The sequence below is a fragment of the Chlamydotis macqueenii genome, chromosome 1 (assembly GCF_036417535.1).
Source record: "Chlamydotis macqueenii isolate bChlMac1 chromosome 1, bChlMac1.mat, whole genome shotgun sequence".
NCBI lineage: Eukaryota > Metazoa > Chordata > Aves > Otidiformes > Otididae > Chlamydotis > Chlamydotis macqueenii.
In genome coordinates this window covers 185436454-185460452 of record NC_141556.1, presented here as the reverse complement: position 1 = coordinate 185460452, position 23999 = coordinate 185436454, and the positions used below count along the sequence as shown (strand labels likewise).

General features: G+C 37.4%; 2 protein-coding genes across 2 annotated transcripts in view; one reads left to right on the top strand and one right to left on the bottom strand.

Annotated features, from left to right (window-relative positions):
- Positions 1-23999, bottom strand: part of RB1 (RB transcriptional corepressor 1) — an 82199-nt gene that overhangs the window by 30350 nt on the left and 27850 nt on the right. The window contains exons 12-17 of the mRNA XM_086771847.1: positions 21853-21940; positions 21112-21228; positions 20378-20434; positions 20258-20289; positions 20104-20180; positions 19688-19890 (exon numbers count right to left, since the gene is read on the bottom strand). Of these exons, the coding sequence (XP_086627973.1) occupies positions 19688-19890; positions 20104-20180; positions 20258-20289; positions 20378-20434; positions 21112-21228; positions 21853-21940 (574 nt within the window). The remainder of the gene's footprint in view (positions 1-19687; positions 19891-20103; positions 20181-20257; positions 20290-20377; positions 20435-21111; positions 21229-21852; positions 21941-23999) is intronic.
- LPAR6 (lysophosphatidic acid receptor 6) lies at positions 2098-6723 on the top strand. Its single transcript, XM_086771846.1, has one exon. The coding sequence runs from the start codon at positions 2697-2699 to the stop codon at positions 3717-3719; it is 1023 nt and encodes a 340-aa protein (XP_086627972.1). The 5' UTR covers positions 2098-2696; the 3' UTR covers positions 3720-6723.

Here is a 23999-nt window from a genome sequence, read left to right as displayed (position 1 = left end):
ATCCAAGCCCTGAAAATACGGCTCTGAATAGTACCCATATTTGGAACAAGAGCAATAACACAGGCCACAGGAAGGGAGGGGCTCTGACAGACAAACACAAGGCTGAGGATGCACCTTCATGATTGCTCTTGAACACATTTCCACGTTAAAATGGACAGTGCCCTTGGTCAGACAACTCCAGCTTTTCTCTGTGCACCCACACTTTTGCCCAAACAGAAAATCAAGTACTGATGAATAAGAGACCAACTCATTTCCATTAATTTCTCTCTCTGAACATGAAACATTGCTTGAGGTTTCGACATGTGATGTTGAATTCCTGGACTTCAGGGATTTTCATTCCAGTAACTGAGTCTGCCCCACACAGTTTTCCTGTGCAGACAAAGCCAGAGCAGGAAAACTGAGCTCAGAGCTCCCAAGGTCCAATGCAGAACTCATGAACTTTTGCAGGAAAACTCCCCTTGCACCGAGGAAGGCTGCTGGGAATAGAAACTAAATTTAACCACGTATGACAACTGCTTTTGCGATGAAAGCCAGATAAGGCAACTTTATGCTAAGGTACAAGTTAAGTTAGACACATAAAAAACTCTGCCAAGCTCAAATTTTCATTTCTTGGTGAGTTAGAAGTGAAAAACACACTATGCTTTAAAGTTATGTACGACATACAAAAATAGCCAAAAAGGTTTCTTGTGGCTATAGCCTATTGAAGTGAACATGCTTGATTTCACCTCACAATCAAGGTGAAAGTTTCACAGAAGAAACTTCTCAAGAAAACTTGAAATAAAATAAGCAAGACCCATTTTTGCATGTTTCTGAATTTTGTCTGACATACCTTACATTAAGAAACTATGCCAAAACCCTGTGAAGTGCTATTATTTACTCTCCTTTACAGCAGACTAGAAAGTTTTTGCCCAGAGCCTTGCTTAGGTACAACTGATTAAAATCTAGTTCAAAAGAACCATGCCACCCAGCCAGATATGAAGAGATTTGTTATTCTAAGACTTAGAATTAGACTGGTTTTGATGCCAGAATGAGTCTATCCAAGCCGTTGTTAAATAAATGAGCCTGTCTAAACTGAGATTTATCTCATATCTGCCCCTAAAGGCAATAAGAGCTGCTTTTTTTTTTTATATTTACTTAACAATTTAATTAGTTACAACATGTTTTTGTTTCATTAATCAGTGACTAATGGGAGTATTTTGTGGATGTGCGGTAACTGGCCTCCTTTAAATTATCAGAAACAATTGCATAGCAGAGTAATTTTTTTTTTTATTCTGTACTTACATATTGAAGAAAATGCTTTCTGTACCACAAACTTAAAAAAAAAAAACAAAACACAACCAAAGATGAATATTTTTTTTGTTAAAAGAATCATTGCCTGAGTAGAAATGCAGCTTGGGATATGCTTTCTGATATGGAACAAGTTAAGAATTTCTTCTCCTACTGCAACACATCTCAGCCCTGGGAATATCCAAGAGCAACCCACAGGTCCATAATCCTTTTGTCTCTTCCAGTAATTATTTGGTGAAATTATTTAATTACTTATCAGTGTTACTTTGTCCCTCCTGAGGTTTGTACTGCTGTATTGAGGGAACTGAGACAGACTACTGCGCTGATTTCTGGTGATTAACATGTTATCTATCACAAGCAAAGATATCTATCAAAACATGTCATGTTAGCTGAATGCTACATAAAATATAAAATCCCACAATTACTACTATCTTCAAAAAAAAAAACATATAGGCATTTTAAGGCAGAGAGTCATTCAGACACTGAAAAGTTCTCTCATAACTGAAGAAAAAGATTTTGCGATGAAGCTTTCGGACTCCAGCCACATTGCCAAAGGACCTTGCAGGAAGCACGGAAAGAGTTAACAGGAGGCTGCAGCTGCAGCACTCTGCTGGTGACCATTTGCCGACTGCAAGGTACAATCCCAGCAGACACATTATCAGATTAGGGTAAGGCAAACAAACCAAACTGAAACCATTGACTCCGACCTCTTCTTCCTATGATGTCATGCTACAAATTGCCTGCGCTCTTTCTCTCCTCTCCAGAAGGAGCTGAGCGGGGCTGGTGAAAGGCTGCCGGGGCGCAGGACGCAAGGGCTGTGCTCTGCAGGAACAAACACGCTCTGGAATTTCATTTCTGCCCTCGCAAGCAGCTTGCTTTCCGCCCCATGGGGCTAACAAACGAGTGCTCTGAGGAGCCGAAAAGCTAGTTTTACAGAAAGCTGGGAGAGAAATGCAAGCGCCGACACTTTGCGGCGTCCAGGAAATTGTTTTCTAAAGCCTACGTTCCCAGTGAATTTGGATGGACAAGACTTTGCCATCATGATCTGCAGCCAAGAATAAGGCATAAAGTTCTACAACCTTTTCATCAACTCGAGGGAAAAAAATGGAACTAAGCAAGCTTTGGGATGCCCTCATCTGCCACAATGATATGGTTTTTGACTTCTGAAGACCGGCTATGTGATTACAAATAGCACTTGGAAGAGAAGAGTGACCTCCTGGTGATTACTGCTGGAGATGTACTCCTCTGCTACAGAGCTTGCATTTCTTCTCTGAAGCTTTGGAGTGCAACAAATTTAGCAAAGCACACAGTTCAAATATATCTGCAAGTTCTTCTGGAATTTTAAAAAAGTTGCAATAAAAATACCAGAGAAGCCGCCAAATCACAGGAATTTAAAAAATACCATTATAATGGTAAGCTCTAATTGTTCCACTGAGGACTCCTTTAAATATACTTTATATGGCTGTATCTTTAGTATGGTATTTGTTCTTGGTCTCATAGCAAACTGTGTTGCTATCTGCATTTTCACTTGCACATTAAAAGTGCGAAACGAGACTACAACTTACATGCTTAATTTAGCAATATCAGATCTGCTTTTTGTGTTTACGTTACCCTTCAGGATTTATTACTTTGTAGCGAGAAACTGGCCGTTTGGAGACATTCTTTGCAAGATTTCTGTCACCCTCTTTTATACAAATATGTATGGCAGCATTTTATTTCTGACTTGCATAAGCGTAGATCGCTTTTTAGCTATAGTACATCCCTTTCAATCTAAGACTCTCCGAACCAAAAGGAACGCAAAAATTGTCTGCGCTGCGGTGTGGATAACTGTGCTAGCAGGCAGCACACCAGCAAGCTTTTTCCAGTCTACAAACCGCCGTAATAATACTGAACAAAGAACGTGCTTCGAAAACTTTTCGGAGGACACGTGGAAAACCTACCTATCCCGGATTGTTATCTTCATTGAAACAGTTGGGTTTTTTATTCCACTCATCTTGAACGTGACCTGCTCTACTATGGTCTTACGCACTTTGAATAAACCACTTACATTAAGTCGGAATAAAGTGAGCAAGAAAAAGGTACTCAAAATGATTTTTGTCCATTTGGTGATATTCTGCTTTTGCTTTGTGCCTTATAATGTTACCTTAATACTTTATTCTCTTATGAGAACACAGACCTGGATTAATTGTTCGGTGGTAACCGCAGTCAGGACTATGTACCCCATCACTCTATGCATCGCTGTTTCAAACTGCTGTTTTGACCCTATAGTCTATTACTTTACGTCGGATACAATTCAAAATTCAATAAAAAAGAACCGGTCCACTAGAACACGGGACATCAGATTCTCTGAAAGGCCAGTTTCAGAAAACTTCATTCAACACAGCCTTCAGACCATAAAAATGAAAATATTTGACAGTGACTCTACAATATAAACTTTAAAAAGTATTAAGAGACTACTGGGACTAAACTGGAATTAGAAACCTGTACATTTCTTCAGCTGTGGAAATATGTCCTGATATGTAAATGTTATGCTTCCTTCACATCAAAGAAGTTTATGATAAGAGTGTAAAGCTGTTCAGTAGAATAGTATACAGAAAAAGTATTTTAAGAATTTTTGTCAAATGTCTGTTCTGACAGGCTGTATGTTAGAAAAGAACTTTTGGTTTCGGATTAGGTTAACCGAAGTCCAAGGACTGTCTTGTCAAGTCAAAAACAAATTAAGAAGTAGGTGGGGTTTTTTTCTGAAGTTGAAAAAATTGCTCGTTTTTTATAATGATACAGGTTTCCAAGTTATTGAGGATGGAGGTGAAACTACCTGGTTTACACTGCAGGATCCAATTGCTGAGGAAAACAGCACCGTATTGATCATACCGCTGCAGCTACTGTGCCTGCTCCCAAGTTTCCTCTTCTTTATCTTCCTCCTCCCTCCTGTCTTTCTCCCTGCACCTTCCTTCTTTGGGACCATTACATTCATAGGAGGCTTTGATCAACGGGCTACAAGAACTTCATTTCTCTCAGGTTTATCTGATAAAACATATGCTCTCTCCACAAGCCTGGCCCCCATAAAGCAATTAAATCTTCTGGCAGTTTAGGGCATCTGGAAACAACTCAAACAAACTGGTTTTTCTTCTCACCTCTGTCTCAGATGTCTGTGTAATTATAACAAAATAACCTCTGCTGACTGAAGTTACTGCTTTAGGTATAGTACCACTTTATTAAACTCTTTTGTGAGAAGTTCTTCAACTCGACATGACTTTTGAGCAAAATAACATCCTCCAAATAAGGTAATTCAATCTCAAAGTAGTAGTTTCTTAGAAAAACATGACCTTTGCTAACTAGAAATGAGGATGTGCACCAACCCAAATATTTCTCCTAGGAAACTACTAACATCCTATAAAGAAATTCAATACAATAATTTTTAGAGTGAAACTTCCTCTCAATCTGCGTGTCCTAGAAATATTTTTAACATGAGCATTTAAAATATCACATGCTATTTTCTTGCTAACCTTATAATGTATAAAAATTAATTACTTGGGGCTACATGCTGGCAAAATTAATCAAGACACTTTGAAAAGTCAGAGCCATGTAAAGGGAGAAATCTGCATATATTACCATTACAAACAGGAATACATAGACAAGAGTGCTTTAAAAGGTCCTGCTATGTATGTTTCCCACCTATTAGAACATTGTGTACATTTTCCTCAAAATTAATTTAACATCACTGTAAAATTAAATAAATATTTTAAAGGTATAAGTAAGTAATAAGTGTTGGTTCTTCCTCCCCAAAAACAATGGAGTCAAGAATAAGAACTGAGTTAAAATGAATTTGCACTTTACATTTAGGGCAGTCAGTTGCAACGCAGATATAGCACTGAGGCATTTTTACTTCGGGGCAGTATACTGAAGCGCAAATCAACGTTGGAGAAAATGCACATTGAGCTGTCAGAGTATATGATGTGTTATCTGATTGAGTTTACTTCCCTCTGCAAAGTTTTTGCTTACTTGTTATAAATCAATTGTACATTCCCTACTACTACTGGAAAACTGAGCTACTCAAAGACTGCTAGAAACTAACACCAATTGAATTTTAAATTTAACAGCATTTTAAATCTTTATCCACATAACTTATAAGAGGAAAATTCAAACTATGAACTCAGGCTACAAAGACAGCACAGATATAAATGTCTGCATAATATCTGAAAATAGGCAGTTGTCTTAGTTGAGAATCCTAAACTCTTATGATTCATATTTGACTTCAGAAAAATGCACGAAACCCTCATCATGACTAAAAATTCTGTATGTTTTCCATATTCCACTGACCAATTCAAAGTTAACAACAAACGCAAAGTTCAAAAGCCAGATACACATCTTTAATGTCTCAATGCATCTCTCTTAAAGAGCCTGTTTAATATTAGACTCCCTCCAAAGACTGAGACTTAAGCCCTTAATGTCACTGCTGGGCTACGTTTCTACGCTACGACTCTCTCAGAGCTTGACAAAGCTTTTACTCAGTTGAATGACAACTTGTTCAGCAATGCCTCTGCATTACAGGAGTGAGCATCCCCAGAGCCTCACCCTGGTAAAGAGAAGCTGTTCTTTCTGAGATTATGAAATTGCAGGGAGAGAAGAAAAAAAAAAAAAATAAAAAATCACTGACTAAAAAGCAGAACAAACAGATAAAGCCGCATGTATGTGTACTCCCCTTTAAACGAGACTTTCCTCGGTGTATGAGCTCAAAGAGCCTGGGGAAGTATGAAAAGCAGCTCTTTCTGCCTTGCACTCACCATCCAGGGCAATAGCTTCTGCTTTTTGCAATAGTGCAGTGCAAAACAGTACAATAGCTGTCCCACACAAACAAACCAAAAAAGAACATGGTCAAAAAAGTAACATCTGTAATTGAGAGAATCTGATCATTACTTCAGAAATTTCTGATCTTATTAATTCAGAAGAAGGAGAGTGAACCTGTACCTCTACAACAAGCTGATATAAAGCCAAGTACCAGCTTTTCAGCACTTGGTGAGGTTTTCTCCACCTTTTCCAGTTCTGCAACAAGATTATCCTGGAGAGCTGTGTGTGGATGGAGCAACATTTTCACCGGTACATTCCTGAAAAGCCATGCTTTTTCCCTCTGCTCCTGCCTTTGATACCAACTCTTCTGCCTCTCTGGTAAGAGATCATAAGTTATGTTCCTAAGTCATGCCTAGGCATCTTCAAAAAAAGAAGGCTTATAGTGCGAGAGCTCCTGAACATCTGAATGTGTTGCTGGCATTACTTCCTAAAAGTATATTATTTTTACTCATATGCCTATTCATGGGGAAGTTAAGAGCTCCATTTTAGGATCAAAACCTACAAATTTGTTCTTTGTAGTCTTGTTTCTTCATCTACAGAGTGCAGATACTCCACATTTACTATAAAAATAAAAGCAGTGAAAATTGAGTTGACTCCAAACATTTTTTTGATCTAAACAAGGTAGGCAGCCATTGATAACTAGATAATTAACCAGCAGTTTCAAAAGACAAGGAAAAAGAAACAAACTTTCTATCAACATCTCTAATTTACCTCAACATAGCATTATTTTAAAAGCAAAATATTTCCCATTTTATACTTCTTATATTGAGCTTGAAATTTTAATTTCTGGCTTTCTCAGGAACAGAACACAAGTCAAAATTTGTTTCACTCAGTATACATGTCTCTGATATTTAAAGAAATACCAATACAAAGTCAAATACTTCTTTACATTTTTTCATCTAAAACTGCTTTAAAAAAAATCCACAGAGGATACTTCACAGAGGTAAGAAATTCTTAACTGGAATCAACCTCCAAACTTTCATTTCTTAAGAAAGTAACCTCAGTCATAGAAATGCAAAGGTTGAAAAAGAGCTTGTGAGATCAAGTAGAAGATATGAACGGTTGTACTGGGTCAGACCCCAAACAATCAGCTAATCTATAATCCTGCCTCCAACAGTGGCCAAAGCTGGATGCCTGCGGAGGAAGATAACAGCAGGAGAGGCAGACAAGGCTTTCTCTCCTCCAAGTGCTGTTCACTTCACCAGCTTTATCTCAGGACTTTCTGGGTCAGATGTGTTTGTGTGTTCAGCAACACTAAAATTTTTTCTTCTGTGTGCTTGTTCTGTCTCCCTTTGAACTCATGTAACCTTTTTTAACATCCACAGCATTCTGCAGTAAAAAGTTCACATTGTGTGTGTTTGGAGTGGGAATAAAACTAAAAAAACCAAACCTCCTTTTGTTTCAAATCCACTAGTTTCATTACTGCCTCCTCATTTCTTTCGGAAGAGGCAAGGAGCACTTGATTGCCTTTCCATATTGCTTCTGATTATACAGTCTTCCGTCATTTCTAGCAAATGAGAAAATAATTTTCATTTGTAATTTCAACCAGTATCATCACCAAAGATGACACTGTCAGAATTACATAAAGAATTCAGCTAAAATTACAGTGAACCCAGTGAGGTTCACTGAGACTGATAATTTTTAAAATCCCACTTGAGCATAGCATCTGTAGCATCATATATTCTTCCAAGTTATTTTCTAGGAGTTTTATCAATGAAGAGCAATTTGTGCACAGTTTTCCAGCAGTAAATGTAGTATTGTAAGGTTCTTGCACTTGGGCAGACCTGTAAATCCTGACAAATTACGCTGTTTTCCTAGACTATTATCATTTATACCTTAGGGTTACTGGCATTTGAGCATCACTGACAAAATGAAAGACTACATACTTGAACAACTAAGGCAAAATGTAAATCAAAACTATTCTAAATCTAGAAGTTGTAAATGCCTGGATTTCATTTGTTATTCAATTGTCAGAGCGCCAAAAAAAATTATATAAACACAACTGACAATCACTGAGCACGTTTTCAGAACGTACTCAATAGAGCTCATTTAAGATTAATGCAAATTCAGAAAGCCACACTTGCACAGTCTAATACTTCTGCAAGAAGTTAGATGGAGAAGCTTGTTCTAATCCTCTAATTCTGCTTTGACACTGAAGCAGTCTGCAGTCTTTCACATTTACCACTGCCCCTCCATTCAGTTCCTGTTACACAACTGCTTATAAAGCAAGCCCAGTTTTTCCTGTAAGAAAACTGAGCTTATCACAAAATTAAAACAAACAAAAGTATCTTTGCACGCATCATCTGGTCTTCTATAAAACCTATCTTTTTTTTGGAAAACTAAAAATTCCAGAGCTGAGAATTTAGAGATTTTTTTTCTATTTAACCAGTCTGTCCACTACTGTTATAACAATACCAAAAGCTGGCCTGCACTAAGAATGGATGAGTTTTCTACAGTTTACACATTAGAATCAAACCACAAGCAACAAAGGCAGGCCTCTAACAAGAAGTTCCTGTCTTTTTATGAAGAGATGAAAGAATACTTTTCAACACACAAAGCTTTAAGATTTGCCCTAACTCCACCTTTTTTTCAACAGTGAGTCACTGCCTTAAAGAAAAAAAAAAATCTTAAATAACAATGCTAGTAACAGAAGGCACCTGAAATTAATTCCATTATCTTGGGAATAATATGAAGTCTATCTCACATGAAAACAACTGTGGCTATGTTAACTCTTCTGCTTTTCAAACGAATTCTGCAAAAACTGCTGCTTTATGAAAGGAAGTCAATTGTACACATTCATTGCAAGCCTTCACCCTTCTGTAAAGTTCCGCAACATCAGATTTACTGATTTTTGAAAGTTTGTCCCGGTAAGCACTTTCTAAAAGCAACTATTAATGTAACAAAAAAATGAAGACACTCCTGGTCACCAAGGAGTGATACTGGATTAGAAAAACTTACTATTCATCATAGCATCAATAACTACAGATGACTAAAGCTAGAAGCATCTTTAATAAAACTTTGATGCTTTTATAAAGTAATGAAAAAAGTACCCACAGCATTGCAGATATTTCTTAATGGAGAAACTTGTTAAGTATATAGCAAAGCATGGCAAAAACCTGAGAATTAGAGATGGTGAAGGAAGTACCACAGTACCTGCCTTTTCAGCCCAAACAAAAATATATTTCATTAATGAAACTAAATCAAAAACTCTCAGCCTGCTTGTTTACTTGAGCCGTTTAAAATGTTTTATATGTGAAAGCACTTTACCATTTATTCTGCGTGCTCATACTGTGTTTCACGTGCTCCTGTGGGTGGGTAAGTACAGAAAAAACCACCAAAAAAAAAATATCAGCTACTACTTCTGTCCAGATTAAGATTTGTGAGTTCCTCTGAGCTGCAGGCACAGACAGAGCATGCCAAGCACAGGCTCTGTTCTGGGCAGGCTAATTCCCAAACTGGAAGGACAGGGTGATGACGGTTCAGCTACTTACCCAAACCAAGTTCAGGCTAGGTACAGTCTAACTGGGTAAGCCTGAAGTGTCTGCTCAAATGTCGCATTCTCAGGAGAATATGACACACACAGGTCCAGACGTTAATGGCACAGCACTCAGCTGTACCATAGGCACTTTACCAGCCTGCCCCTAACCCATTCTGACAAGCAAACTCAACCCAAATGAAGAGAAGGTTGGTCAACAAAACCTAGAGGGATTACCTTTCTGGAGGACAGTGAACACTATGCCCACTCAACAGATCTAAACAGAGGGATCCTCACCTCTGACAAGGACTTTTTATTACTGGAAAGACATACAGTCAGTAATAAAAATATATAACTGAAGAACTGTACATTTATACAGTATAAAAGCAGGCACAAAAGCTCCTAATTGGCCTACCCGAAAAAAAAAAAAACCAACCCAAAACAGAACACAAACATTTATGCATGCAATAGTTGAAAAAAAAAAAAAAAAAAATGCAGCAAGCAGAGACACAAAAATCCACTTGCAATGACATTTAATTTGGCAGTTTCAGTTTGACAGGATACTCTTATCCCCTTAAGAGCTTGAAAATTGAGCATGTAGCTGGGGAAAAAAAAAAAAAAATCACATTAGAATGTTTGTTTGGCACCTACTTTGCTTCCTTATAGAGGCTAATTCTGTCTTCTGCAGAAAAGTTAACTACGGAATGGCTCAAATAACACAGCAATGAGGACAGAAAGAGCCAAAAAAGCTTATGACAATTATTCAGGACTGTGGCTTAGATAAAATAAGCAAGACAAAAAAAAACAAACGAAAACTTCACTCTACTCATTTCACCGGTTTTGTTTCACTACAAAGATTTACAAAACTATAAAGTTAGAGAGCATAATCTCATCTAAGGAAGAAGCAGTATGGGTATGGTCGCAGAATTTAACCGAAGCATTATTTATTTTCTTATTTAAAGAAATAGCCACATCAAGTTTGCCCCAAATCAGCAATATTTTACAAAATTCAAAAACTGCAAGTATATCTCCCTTAATTCTAATTTTTTCCTCATGGGCAACCTCTAAAAATTCCTACAAAGTATTTGCAAAACAGATATTGCAATGCTGCAGGATGAAAAGTCAAAGTTCAAATAATCTAGAAACAAAGTAGGCCTAAAATGAAAGTCCTGTAGCTGTAGTATGACCACCAAAATATTGGACAAAATAAAAAAACTTGAAAAAACAAGGATTCCTAGAAGATTATTTCACTGTTTTCTTTTTTTTATAAGAAATGTTACTAATAATCAGGGCAACCTTAAGGGAAAAAAAAGGACTAAAAGTAGATCATGTTAACCAAGTGTCACTTCTGGGGCTAACTCTGTACTTGGGACCAGTGTAGACACAGACAACATATCTTCACACTTCACCAACAGAGCTCCAGCTCCACTGAGCACAGGCTATAAAACCCAGCTCCCTATTACAGCTGTAAATCTACAGCCAGAGAGATCATGGCACATCCTCTGCTTCTGTAGCCACACGGGAACACTACATGACCTTCGCATGAAGGGAAACCACAACAGTGACTATAGGTGAGACCTATAGCACACATAGCCACCTAAAGGAAAACTAGGCGTAATTAAATAACTACTTTTTGTTAATATCCCCTTAAAGATGAAAGGAAGAGGGAAATGCAGTTACGAAGACTAATATTAAGCATATAATTCACTTCTACTAACTTTAACAAATTTTCTCCATCTAGTTTAGGTTTGTAATTGAGACAGATGCTCTCTACAATCAGTGGAGAGAGGCACCTTCAAAAAATTAATAATCCCATTGTAAAACACCTGTTTAAAACAAACAGAATGATTTGCTTTCTGGAAGTGCAGTTCTGTCTCAAGTATAGAAGGAGGCTAAATACCCAAGTTATAGAAGTCTAACAACGTAAAGAAACTATATACTTTAAAGCAGTAGATGAAGTAGAGAGAAACTTAAATCCTTAATCAAGAATGACATCCAAATTTCACAGAATTAAAACTCCACATAGCTGCTGTGTCTTAGGTAATCCCTTTGGTCATGTTTGTACTTGAATCAAAATAGCATTTTAAGGGTTGGGCTGACTTGGTATACCTGCAACAGATAAACCCATTAATAATGTGCTAACATAACCAGTATCTTAAAAACTTTATCGAGTGTTTTGCACACTTAGTGAGTCCCTACCAAGGAGTGAACACATTGCCAACACAGACAAAAGCAGGAAATGCAGGACCTCAGCTTTAAGTGTTCTGGTTTCTCTTCCAGTAGCTTAGAGGATTTGCTTGGATGGAAACACCCAAGCATAAATAACAGCTTGAGTCATCCTCACGATAAATAGGAGTGGCAGGGAAGATTTTCAAAGTGATGGTGCAGACAGTGAAGACTACCATTCAGTATTCTTCCTGGTTTTTCAGTTTGCCTTCAGCTGTTAAGGCAGATAAAAGTTCCAAGTCTCAAAAAGCACAGCATGATTTCTATAAAAGGGAACTCTTCAAAAGTACTGGAAAGGCATGCGAGAAACACTCGTACATATTTTATTTATGCATTTATTAAAAAGTGTGTGTGTATGCTAAAACTAAAAAAGCATATAAGCATATATATTTATATGATACTATATGGTATAACCACAAATACCCAAAAAGCAACCACCTTACAGACTTCTAAGAACGTGTCTTGTATTGTGAAGGCAAAATCATAGAAGGCTTTCCAGCCACAGCTGTGACAACTGAAATGCCAGACCTAATTAGTGACCCATGCAGCAAAACTGCTATGATCCTTTAGCACTATCACACCAAGCAGCAGCAGCGGCACTGACCTCTCTCTCATCACACACGCTACTGGAACACATTGATGATGCAAGCAGAAATATATTTAGTATGTACAGACAGAAAACCTCAAATCAATTCTCAGTTCCTTATTTAAGGTTAAAGTCGCACCCTCCTAACATAACTTTTTTGAAAGGGGTATGGTGAGCACATGAAATGGTATAGTCTGGTGACCCTTAGCACACTTTTTCCCCTGTAAGAAAAACTCTAGCAAATTCCACGTTAGAAATCATTGTCCATAGCAACCTCCACACTGAGGCAGGATACTAGATGCCTAAAATCCAGATCAGAGGAGGTGGGTGATGTCTGCAAGAGCAATCCGATGTCTGCAGTTCCTGAGGTCCTGTCTTTACATCAGTGAAGTTGGTGGTTCATATCCTGCCACTGAGCATCCTTGCAAATGCTGTCATTCTGGATAAGCTGACTGCTTTTTTTGTGCCTAAGACTGTCTCTCAATCACAAATTAGGTATTCCTATATCTAAGGAAAGGCAAAATTTAGTACGCATGAAAGGAGTATGTCTGGCATACACTAGCTTTTCTAAGAGAAACCGGCTGCTGTGCAGAAACACATATGACTCCTGGAGCCTAGAGGAGAGACAGTAAAGGAACGTGTGACTCACCTGCCAGCACTGAAGTCACTCATATGGTTGAATCTATGACGACGTCTGTAGTTGGTAACACAACGAGCCACAGCCTGTCCTAAAGACCTTGAGGGCAAGTGGCAAAGCACAGCTTGCACCCACACAACTAAACTTGCTCCACTTCTAATCTATACTAGCAGTTGAAAATACTCCCTGAGCTGCATTATGCCCCAGATCTTGTCTAGGCAATGTCCAGAGGACTGCTGACAAAGGCCAAAACACGCCAGAGAACACGTTACCAATGAAACACAACCAATGACTCAATACTCAAGCCCAAACTATTGTCCCTTTGAGGTTAGTAGTACCAATACAACCCTAATAGCTGGTCCTTGCTGCCTGGCCTTACTTGGCTGCCTATCAACAAGGTTTTAGAGTAATTCTTCTAATATAGAAGTAAACAATTTATCTAGTAAACTATTGTATAAAGTATTGATGGTATGATCATTCCTACTTCTTAAACAGTTTTAAAAGGAATGACTTGAGATGTTGAAATCAAACAGAGGACCTCAAACTGCCTCTAGGCACCTACCTCCAGAAGAGGTGTAGGACTTCAGACAAAAACCTAACAGAAAATACTATGGAGAAAGATACATAGCACAAGAAAATATACCAACTCCCCTTCCTAGATGATCAATTACTCCTTACAAGGAACACAGAAACCTAATTTTAAATGTTACACTCCGTCTAAGGAAACAGATACTACGCACTCGAGTACGGTGAACTCCACAATAACTGTGTTATACAATCAAAGACCAGGAGGCTGCATAGTTAAGCTTGTACTATACCAAAGCACCAAGGAGTACTTGCTTACTTGTAACTTCTTACAGCTTTACCCTGACCTGGATTTGTCTAACATTTTCTAAGCAAATCTTAAACATACCCATTTAATATTTTTCTCATTACTGCATGATCAAAGTAGGTCTGCTGTTATTCCAGCTCAGTGAGTTTGTCATAGTAATGCAATAAAATATATTCTTTGGGAATACACAGTTTTCCTCAGGAAGGCATTTCTCCCACAATAAGCTGCATAATTTAAAACCAACAGAAGTCTTTGGCATGGGATGAGTATAAACATTAACTACATAGTTAGTTGACAAATACTTATTGCAAACATTGAGTTATGTTAAATCAACGATACATGATAAAACAGTACTGTAGATTTAATTGCAAATGTTTAGTTGACAATAGAAACCACAGAGAAGAAGGAGCTAATAAAGGAGAAGCATTACCAACCACAGTTTAAGTAATGCTACATGGAAGGAGTTATAGACACAGCAAAGTACACTTGCCTACTTTTGATCATATTTTACCCATTAAGAAAAGTAACCTTGCAGAGCCATCTTTATCTTGTGTCAGTCATTAAAACTCTAAGCTGCATTAGAACTCTAAATAACAACATGTACCAACACTGGTGTTCCTTCTTCCTTTGAAAAATACAAACACCAGTTAGGACAACAAGTGCTAAACAGCAATATAGCCGAAGAAGGCTACAGTGTCAAGAGCTGTCGTGCAATGCACTGTTTTGGTTCAATATCTGTTTGTCCTTCACACAAACACACACCAAAAAAAACCAGTTGAAGCTAACAGACCAAATCAGACTGCAAATGAGCTCCCTTTAGCCTGCCACAGTGCACCTTCCCATCCTGTTCTTGGCTGCTGTGAGATTGTAGAAGACAACGCAGCTGCCTCTCATACCTGTTAACAGCAAAAGCTACCAGGTAACGTTTTAAAACTGCAGTCCTACAAGGACTTCTAGTGCTCATGTGGATGAGTTAACAACAGAACTTTTTGCTATCTGTAGAGCTAACCAGGAAAGCATGGCTATGCTTCTTTCTCTAGCCCGCCTTACTGACCTGGCATGAATTACCTTATCTTTGGACAAGGTCGCAGCTGGTCTGCAAAACCAGTGCAGAAGAACAAGACCCTTTCACCACCCCAGTAGTGGGCAGCTGAAGCTTGACAGAGCAGAAGGGCTTCACACATTTCCTCTCTGGCCCACCAAAGGCTGGCTTGGAGAAAAAGTATTTTGTAGCATGACCCAAACTATTTTAAGTATGGCAAATGTGATCATTTAGAACATGTGTTCGCTCCACACTCTTCACTTACTGTACATGTGAAAAGGCATCTGCAGGAAGTGCATTCCCTAAGCAGCAGTATGAAAGAACTCCAGTATCAGCCTGTTCCTCCTTGTTCACAGCTTACGAGCAGAGTGCAATCCGAGAGGCAGTGAAATACACTGAATTGCTTTGCAGATACAGATAGCAAAGATGGATACTCCACAGGTGTTTACTTTGCTGAATGACACAGCAAAAGAACAAAAAAAAACAACAAAAAAAACCCCCACCAAGTCATGCCGTTCCCAGAAACAAATGCATTTCAGATATTACAGATGTTTCGCTCTTAATATCAACCATGAAAACTGACAGACTTTGTATTCGATTTACTTGCACAGAAAACCTGCTCTTCCCTGCTTCTTCCTAACACAATGTAGCAAGCTGTGACACTTGAGACAGATATGTGACATGGCAGTAAACAGGGCTTTCTCTAAGGGAAATTCAGAGATTCTGGAATTTGTTCACACAACCTTAATCTGAGATATTCAAAACAATTACTTTTCTGACTGGTCACAAGAGAGATCAATCTGAGGTAATTATGAAAAATGTTGATCATGAACTCCCAGGCTGGCAGGTAACAAGCTATTCCCATTTCGTAGAAAATAGATTTTAACCACGCCAGAGTTTCAATCATATCTATATAAATATGATAAAAATGAATCAAAGGCTATTAGCATCTTTATTTTTGAGTCTAAAGTAATTTCAGTTCCCTTTAAATAAAGTTAAGAAATTAAAACTGTGCCCAAAATACTGCAGTGAGATGAAGCACAAATGTTCTACAGTAAAGAATATTGTACAGTATATTTTTATTTTGCCAAAAGTTATGCAGCATGAGTATCATATTCTAAATTGACCTCCACACAATCTGCACCTCGAAGCATCATAACCTCACTGGCAGATAATATTTGAGTGGATAAAAGGAGCTTCTTCCTTCAGGGTTGAATAAAGATTTAGAGAAAAGGGAGTATTTTCCACATGATTTAGTCACAATGGACACTTGCCCCTTTTCAAAATTAAGAATTATTTAGAAGAAATCAACCTTTTTCCACCTTTTATTTTGTCTGGCTGGGCTTTTTTTTTGTTAAAATAAAAGATGACCTTGAAAAGTTTCATCTCCTTTCTAAAGTACAGATGACTAAATCAGCTAGCTATGCAAAAGCAACAAACATATTCACCATGACTAGCAAATATACTATCTTCAAATACCAGTAAGAAGCAGAATCCTTAGCACTTATTCAATACAGCTTTCAAAGTCAGATAAAGGTCAGATACACTTAAGATTTTTTTTCTTCAGAGAAATTATGTGAGGTGTTTTTCCTCACAAAAGCTCTGTGACAAGTAAAACTACAGTAAATTCCAGCTATTCTGTATTCAATTGCTCAGTCCCTTTAAATCTCATATTGAAGTCCTGCCTCCTAAAGCAGTCAGGAGAATGAGGAAAGACTGGATAAATATAGACCTGACTCTCCAAAGAGCAGACAAGTATTGTAATTAAATGTACTACCTGCGGAGGAAGGTAAGAACTAAAAAAATATATGGCAAATAACTGGGGGAATCTGAGCTGGATTATGCAAATATTTGTAAATAAATGTATTGCAAATGTTGCTGTTCTTATTAACCAAGCTATAATTTTTGCATAAGCTTTACTCATTCCATGCTTTTCTTCCTTTTAACATTTTTGGGGAAAAAAAAACCCCAGCAATGTTAAACTAGCAAACTTGAATCTTCTTGAGATTCCTTTTTTTTTTTTCTTTTTATTACGGGGTAATTTGTTTAAAATTAACCCAATGCAATAACTTCTGGCGAGATACTGTTTATGACTAAGCAAGAGTCATGTGGATTTTCTCTCCTCCTTTGTAGAGTGTTTGGAGGTAAGAGACATTTACTGATATGAACTACACTTCTCCAATTACCTACCCTTTCTTGAGGCTTGAGGGAACCAGTAATTAAGCAGACACTTTGTAAATGTTGTACACCATTACATGTGATAATATCCAGGTAGTGAAACAATATGCAGGTAAGAAACTGCAGAGGAATAGGGTAAACCACTCCTTTGTTCACTAGGTGAGCCTTTCTGGGACACCTGACCTCAACAGCCTTGCAAGTCAGCCACGGAAGGAAGCATTTTCTGCTGTTGTTAATACATTACAATTTTCAGACTAAGCCAATATTTAGATGTGAGGCACTGGTGGATTTTCTGCACTAGAGGACTCATGGCTTTACGTTTCCATGTGCAGCCTTACAATGTACAGGCCTCAGGTCCTTCACTGCAGTGACCCAGAGACTCAGCAAGACATTTTAGCACAGATAATGCTTCACTAGTATACATCTCCTGAGCCACCACTACGCAGTCGTCTGTGCGTACAACTCACAGCCCATCCCTTCAGGGCAGCTGGAAGAGGCAATGGCGGCCAGCGCAGAATCACAGGGTGCCTGCATGCCGGCTCCAACTGCTTGCTCATAGCTGGCTGCCACAGCTTCCCACAGCTTTTGAGGGAACCCTGCTCTGTGCTCTAGTGACAAACCTCCATTCCTGGGGAGAGCCAGATGAGTGAGACATGGCACACAGGTCAGTGAAGCAGAAGGGCCCTTGTACTGCACATTTCTTTTTATCCCCTCCACTGTGCTCCATTCCACATACTTCACTGGCACTAGATGATCACTGTAGGTCCCTTCCAACTGAGCTATTCTATTCACACTCCAATCACTAAGTAAGCCATCCCAAAATAGTACCAAACATAATACCTCTGTCAACTCGATAAATTCAGTACATTAAAATACATTCAAACAGAGCACTCTGAAAACTTGAAATAATCCTGTGCTTGTTGTTGCCGTTACAATTTGTTTCACAAAAGCCTGCAACTATATCTGTAATTTTTTAAAATATAATGCTTTGCATTTTCCAGTCTGAAAGCCCAAGTCCAAATCAGATTATCTGCATGTGGTACTTGAATTGCTGGGTAGAAATGAGTAGGTGCAGCTGATCAGTAAGCTGACTTCAGCCTGCTTTACAGAAGGTAGCAGCAGCCACTTTTTGCCTTGGGTATCTGTACCTCTGTCTTTGTCCTCCGACTGTTACAATTCTTAAATAAGCACTTTTTATATGCCTGCAAGCTTCTTAAAATACTGGCTGCCTCTTGAAACACTACCTCATTTTCCCTGTTTCTGTAGGCTCTAGTAAAAGGCTCTCAGTTTTCAGGTAGTTTTGTTCAAAGAACAGCAAAACCACAAAGAAATTCATACAGCAATGGAGAAGCTATGTGCATTTCTCAAGACATCAAACAAACATGCAAAAAGCATTACAGAGGGAAAAAATTTACACTCTGGTACAGCAGCTATGGCACTGCACAAGAAATCCTGAGGCAAATAAAAGTGTCGTAGTGACGAGCGTGGAGCTGGATATACAAGTCTTGGTTCACTCAATGGAAAGGTCACCTTCATAACAGGGCACATTCAGGGAGCTGCCTGGCATGTGCCCATTGACTGTGCTGGCAAAGAAAATCAAGTGGCAAGGGCCGGGTTCAGTTTGAAGCATGGCAATTGCTTCCATACACCTCTGAGGCCAGCGTGCTTCTCCTCGAAACCCGAACACAGATGGGGCTCTCGCTGCTCAGGCAAAACATTGCTCCTCAAATCCAGGAGTACAAGCCCACAGCCTGGTAAAGTACCACCAGTACTAGAAAACTTAGATTTTTACTCTGAAGTCATACACAAACCAAATGCAGATTACCCTGAAAATAAAACTTTGTTCACGATTAAACTATCCCATTAACTATGGCATACTGCATTCCTTAAACTTCCCAGAACTGCAAGATATGGGATGGGTTCTTAAAACAGTCACTTTATGTCTCTCTGGTAAAAATTAGCAGTCTTTACAGTCTCCTGTTTTGTGGCATTAATAGCATATTTTTGTTTTATAGGTAATGCATGATATAAAGAAACAATGTTTGATTTACTGAGATCCAACTTAAAAAAAAAAAAACAACCTAACCTCCCAGTATTTTATTTTAATGGCATCCAAAAACACCAAAGTGACTGAAGTGCAAAGGACAATGCAAATCACTATTTTTATGTACTATTAACACACATCAGACGAACAGAACTAAGGCCCTATTGCCAAGTGGAAATAGCAACTGGATAAAAGTTAACCTACAAATAAAAGCATAGAATTTATTGCCTTGTCTTTGGCACCAAAATACCGTTTAAGGGTACTATCCTTAAGATTCATGCCAGAATAGTTAAGATGATGTTGGCTTACAATCACATAAATTAGTAGAGCTATGTCGACTTCTTCCTCTGATATATCTTTTTTTCAAAATCTAGAGACATGTCAAAACTAATCTTGTTTTGCTCTTGTAATTTATTTTGCTAGAAATAAATCCTAGCAAGACCACAACTTGCTTTATAGAATTGATTGTGATTTCCTTTTTCTAGATATGCATGTTACACACAGACAAATACTACTTTAAAACATCACTTACAGATTGCCAAGCAAGAGACTCCATAATTCGATGTTCACAGCGTTCCAGATGCTTTATCATTTCCCTTGTTAGGCTTGGCTCCGCTTTAATAAAGCTTTCAATCACCTTGTAGAAGTCAAAAGCTTTCAGATCAAATACATTGAGAATCCACGGGAAAGACAAGTCTGTTTCAGCACTGGTACCATCACTTTGTGAAGCATTTCCTGCAGGGAAGATGGACTAATATTGTCAAGAGTACTGCATCCTTTCACTTCTGACATTTTTTCCTTTTTGCATTTGTTGAATCATTGCTAGTTCAGAAATTTCTGTGAGCACTTTTCTGGCTTTTTGCTATTTATTTTACTTTATGTATTAGAACAAATGGCAATGATTATCAATAAATAAGAATGCTATTTAGCACTTTAGATTCAACTTACTGCCATATGTAGCCATGACCACCTCAACAGCACACGCAAGAAGAGATGTGTGGAAGATGTTATCATTCAGAAGTTTGCTGAGGAGAAAGAAAGTTATTAATACTTGTCCTAACACTAAAATAGCAGACTTAAATAACAAGTTAGAAGCACATACCTAAAATTCTGCACTGAGAGGCGCTCTTCCTCCTGAAATAAATAAATAAAACCAAACTTGTGCATATTCTTAGTATTTGTAAATGCAATGCCAGTACTGAGCTACCAGTACTAAACTTACCGACTTTAGCATAGACTCCATTACTCTGTAATACAGACGTACTCCAAGCTTGTATCTCTGTTAAAAAAAGAAGAAATTAAAGAATATTGTAAGAATTAACAGACTACAACAGGTAGACTCTCGTGTTTTAACAGTTCAGAACATGTCTATTTTTTGGAAGAGTCACTGTAAAGAAATCTTTATCCTCAGCTCCATTTCCCAATAGCACTGGAGAGGCTTCAAAGGTTGCTAGGGTTTGTGACTACTCCAACCACATGAAGACCAAATAATCAAGTGTTTATGTCAATTCACAGCTAACAGGATAAAAACCAGTGCTGACAGACATGAGACTGTCAAGTACAAACTTGGTTGGATTTGTTTTCCAATATCCTTGCTGAAAGCACAACCCACCTACAGGTTTTAAGAGGAAGTGAGTCACCTTGTGCAGTTTTAGGCTAAGTTACCTTAATGAATGCAAATGTTTCACTAAATATACTTTGCCCCGCAATTTTCCCATTCTTCATTAAAGTATTTCCAACATACTTCCTCCTAGTTCCTTTTATATTAAGAATAATTTGTTGAATATTATCTTTACAGAGCTTTAGGAAAAAATATGTCAGTCAAGTTGAAAACAATATTGCTTCTTTTTACCTTTATTAATCTGTACTGAAGGAGGACAATCAATAAGCCAGGTCTCACATTAAGTAGTACCAACAGAGCTGAAATGAGTAACACTCAACCAAAATGCTAGTTACCTGTGAGCCAATTTCAGCACATCCCTGTCCAACTGCTTCTGCAAATTTCTTTTTGAAAATGTGGTCAAGACTTTCCACTCTTTTCAGGATACTATCCTTAGGGTTCACTGTGCAATTCTAATGAAGTACAGGAAAGAGGGCAGCAGAAGGAAAGGACATTTTACTACAAAAACATTTTAAAGGTTTAATCACATTAGTCCTGAGTCACTTAGTAACATCTCTCAGTCAGCTCATCAGCATAAATAAAAGTGGAGTATTTAAAAAAAGACAGAATGATTGTATATGTTTCAACAATTTCCAGTAACTACAACTTCATGCCTCACAAGCAAATAGCCGCAACTAACCTAACTAATAGGCGAGTAGTACCATCAACGTTGATGTCTTTAAATTTAGAAATATGCTTAAATTGCTCAATGTGGATACAAGAGATCCTCCATTAGTACATCCTCCTGCTCTTCTTTGTCTCCCTTTTTTTTCCATCTGATACATATATAAACCAACCTTAATATTTAGTGCAGTAACAGATAGATTTAAGGACTTTCAAGGTTCCTGTACACACCAGTTAATGTGCTTTTTAAAATGAGTAATTACATCTAAACAATCCCAATTAAAATGTACTTATTCAAAAAACCGTTGTTAATAAAGGAGTTTCCCAAAACACGTGCATCAGATCTACAGGTGTATATTTCACTTGAGCAATAATCCAAGAGTCTTTCACAAATCTTCCTTCTAGTCACTTACATTGAAATACATGATGAGAGTATCTGAAGGTTTATCAGTTGCTGAGTTTAAAATCATAATCAATTGCTGAATGTTATTCATTGCCGCTCTGAAAAAAATACAACAAAATGCATAATAAACATTAAGGCTGACTAGACAGTTTCTAGAAACTGAACAGTACTTCTACAAGTAAAAACTCAAAATTATTATTTTAGTTCTCAACTCAGTTATCAAACAATCTGCTGGGAAAAACTGTTGTACTGTGTCCACCATTGTGAATCCTAATAATCTAATTCATTGAATCATGTAGTTATTAGAATTATTACAATCCATAAGTAAACAAGCAAAAGAACTTAAATTAAGTAATAAACACTAACAAGCACTTTTAAAAGCAAGAAAATGGTGGAATGGCAATCCTTGTATGTGAAAATATTACGTTAAATCAAGCAACTCCCTAACAAAAAATCTCTTTGGCTTTTGTCCAAAAATAATAGAAATGTCTGGTGAATGAAGACAGCTTTTACGTTTCAAGTCACCTGTTCACACACATAATAAGTAAGATGTATTAAAATATGGTAGTCACAAGAAAACACAGCCTTTTTTAACACGGATGCTTTTAAAAACCTACATTTTTCAGAGGCAGAGCTGTCAAAATTCTTATTGGCAACGGCATGAATATACAGTCTTCTCCCTCTCTGGATCTGAACCCAAAAGTCACATTAAAACTTAAATCCTTACTTTAACTCCTATTTCCTCTATTTTCAAGAAAATGGTACCCATTTGCTGTAATTCTTATTCTACCTGCTGTATCCATCACTAGGTTAGGATCTTAAATACAAAATCTTCTTAACTTTTAAAGTATTATGGGGCGGGAAAAGGATGTGGACACGAAAGACATTTTTCAGTGTTCCCAATAAACACAAACAGTATCTTCCTAAAAAGCAGAACAAAAATATTTTTTTGTATACCTGGAAAGTAAATAAAGAAATCTGAATAACATTTTATTAAGTTGGACATACTGAAGTATGCCTCCATATACAATCTTGTTGTCATTATTTTACAGGTACAGAGTGAACAAAAAACACTGACATCAAAACTATTTGTATCTCTACTTAATGCCAAGGATTTTCTTGCTAAAAAAATATTCAAAGCCACAAGTAATATCCATTGATACACATCCAATGTCTTAACATAGAAAACAACTAAAGCTAACCCCAGTAACAGCAGTATTTCAGAAAAGCTGTAGTAATTTAAAGAACTGAGAATACTTTTAAGACATGTGCATAGGATCCTGTTTATTCCAAGTTAAATTCCTTGTTAGTCCAAAGTTAAATGCCTTGTTAGGGTGAGTGTGTATCACTCCGAAGAAAGCATTTTTCAGTTTCTCTTCTAGAACTAAAATCCTGATGACAAACATTTTTCATGACTTTCAGAAAGATCATTATTTTTCAATAACAAACATGGCCTCTTCTGAAAAAGCATGTATTATCCAGGAGGTGACTGAAGTATCTATAGATGGGAAAATAAGAACATATAGGACAAGAACATATGCGCATGAACTAGCATCTAAACAGCCCACATTTCCAGCTTCTGGGGGTATCATGTATTGTTCTGCCTTTATTATTTGCACATACATACAGAAGTAATAATATATCAAGTATGTCCATAAGTACTAATGTGGCCTGGTTGTTTTTTAAAAGTATTTTAAGTTGCATAATAAGCAACAGCATTAAGTCTCTCTTCTTTTGCAGAGGTTAATGTATTAATGTCTTTCCTAACATTTAAGAAACAGTTTGATTCTTCCAATGGTATTGTTACTTTCTGAATTTTTCATTGTGGTTTATTTTTTGTGGGGTTTTTTGTTTGTTTGTTTTAAATTTCTGTGCTATTTAACCATAATTTGGCTCATATCACTCAAAGTGGCAAAAGAAGAAAAATATGTTCAATTGTTACAATTGTAATAGTGCAAAAATGCATTTTTCTTTAATGTATTTTTTAGAAGGTTTTGGTAAAACCAGTTCCATCAAAACTCTACTAGTGATAAGGAAAAGCACGAGGACAGTGGAAAAAACTAAAATGAAAACAGACAACCCATTCTCATTATGCTCTAAACTAGTACTTACACCTGTTTTATCTACTGATTCTACATAAATGACCAGACACAAATT

Coding starts and splice junctions, on each gene's coding strand:
- LPAR6 (XM_086771846.1), top strand. CDS start 2,697: ATGGTAAGCTCTAATTGTTCCACTGAGGACTCCTTTAAATATACTTTA.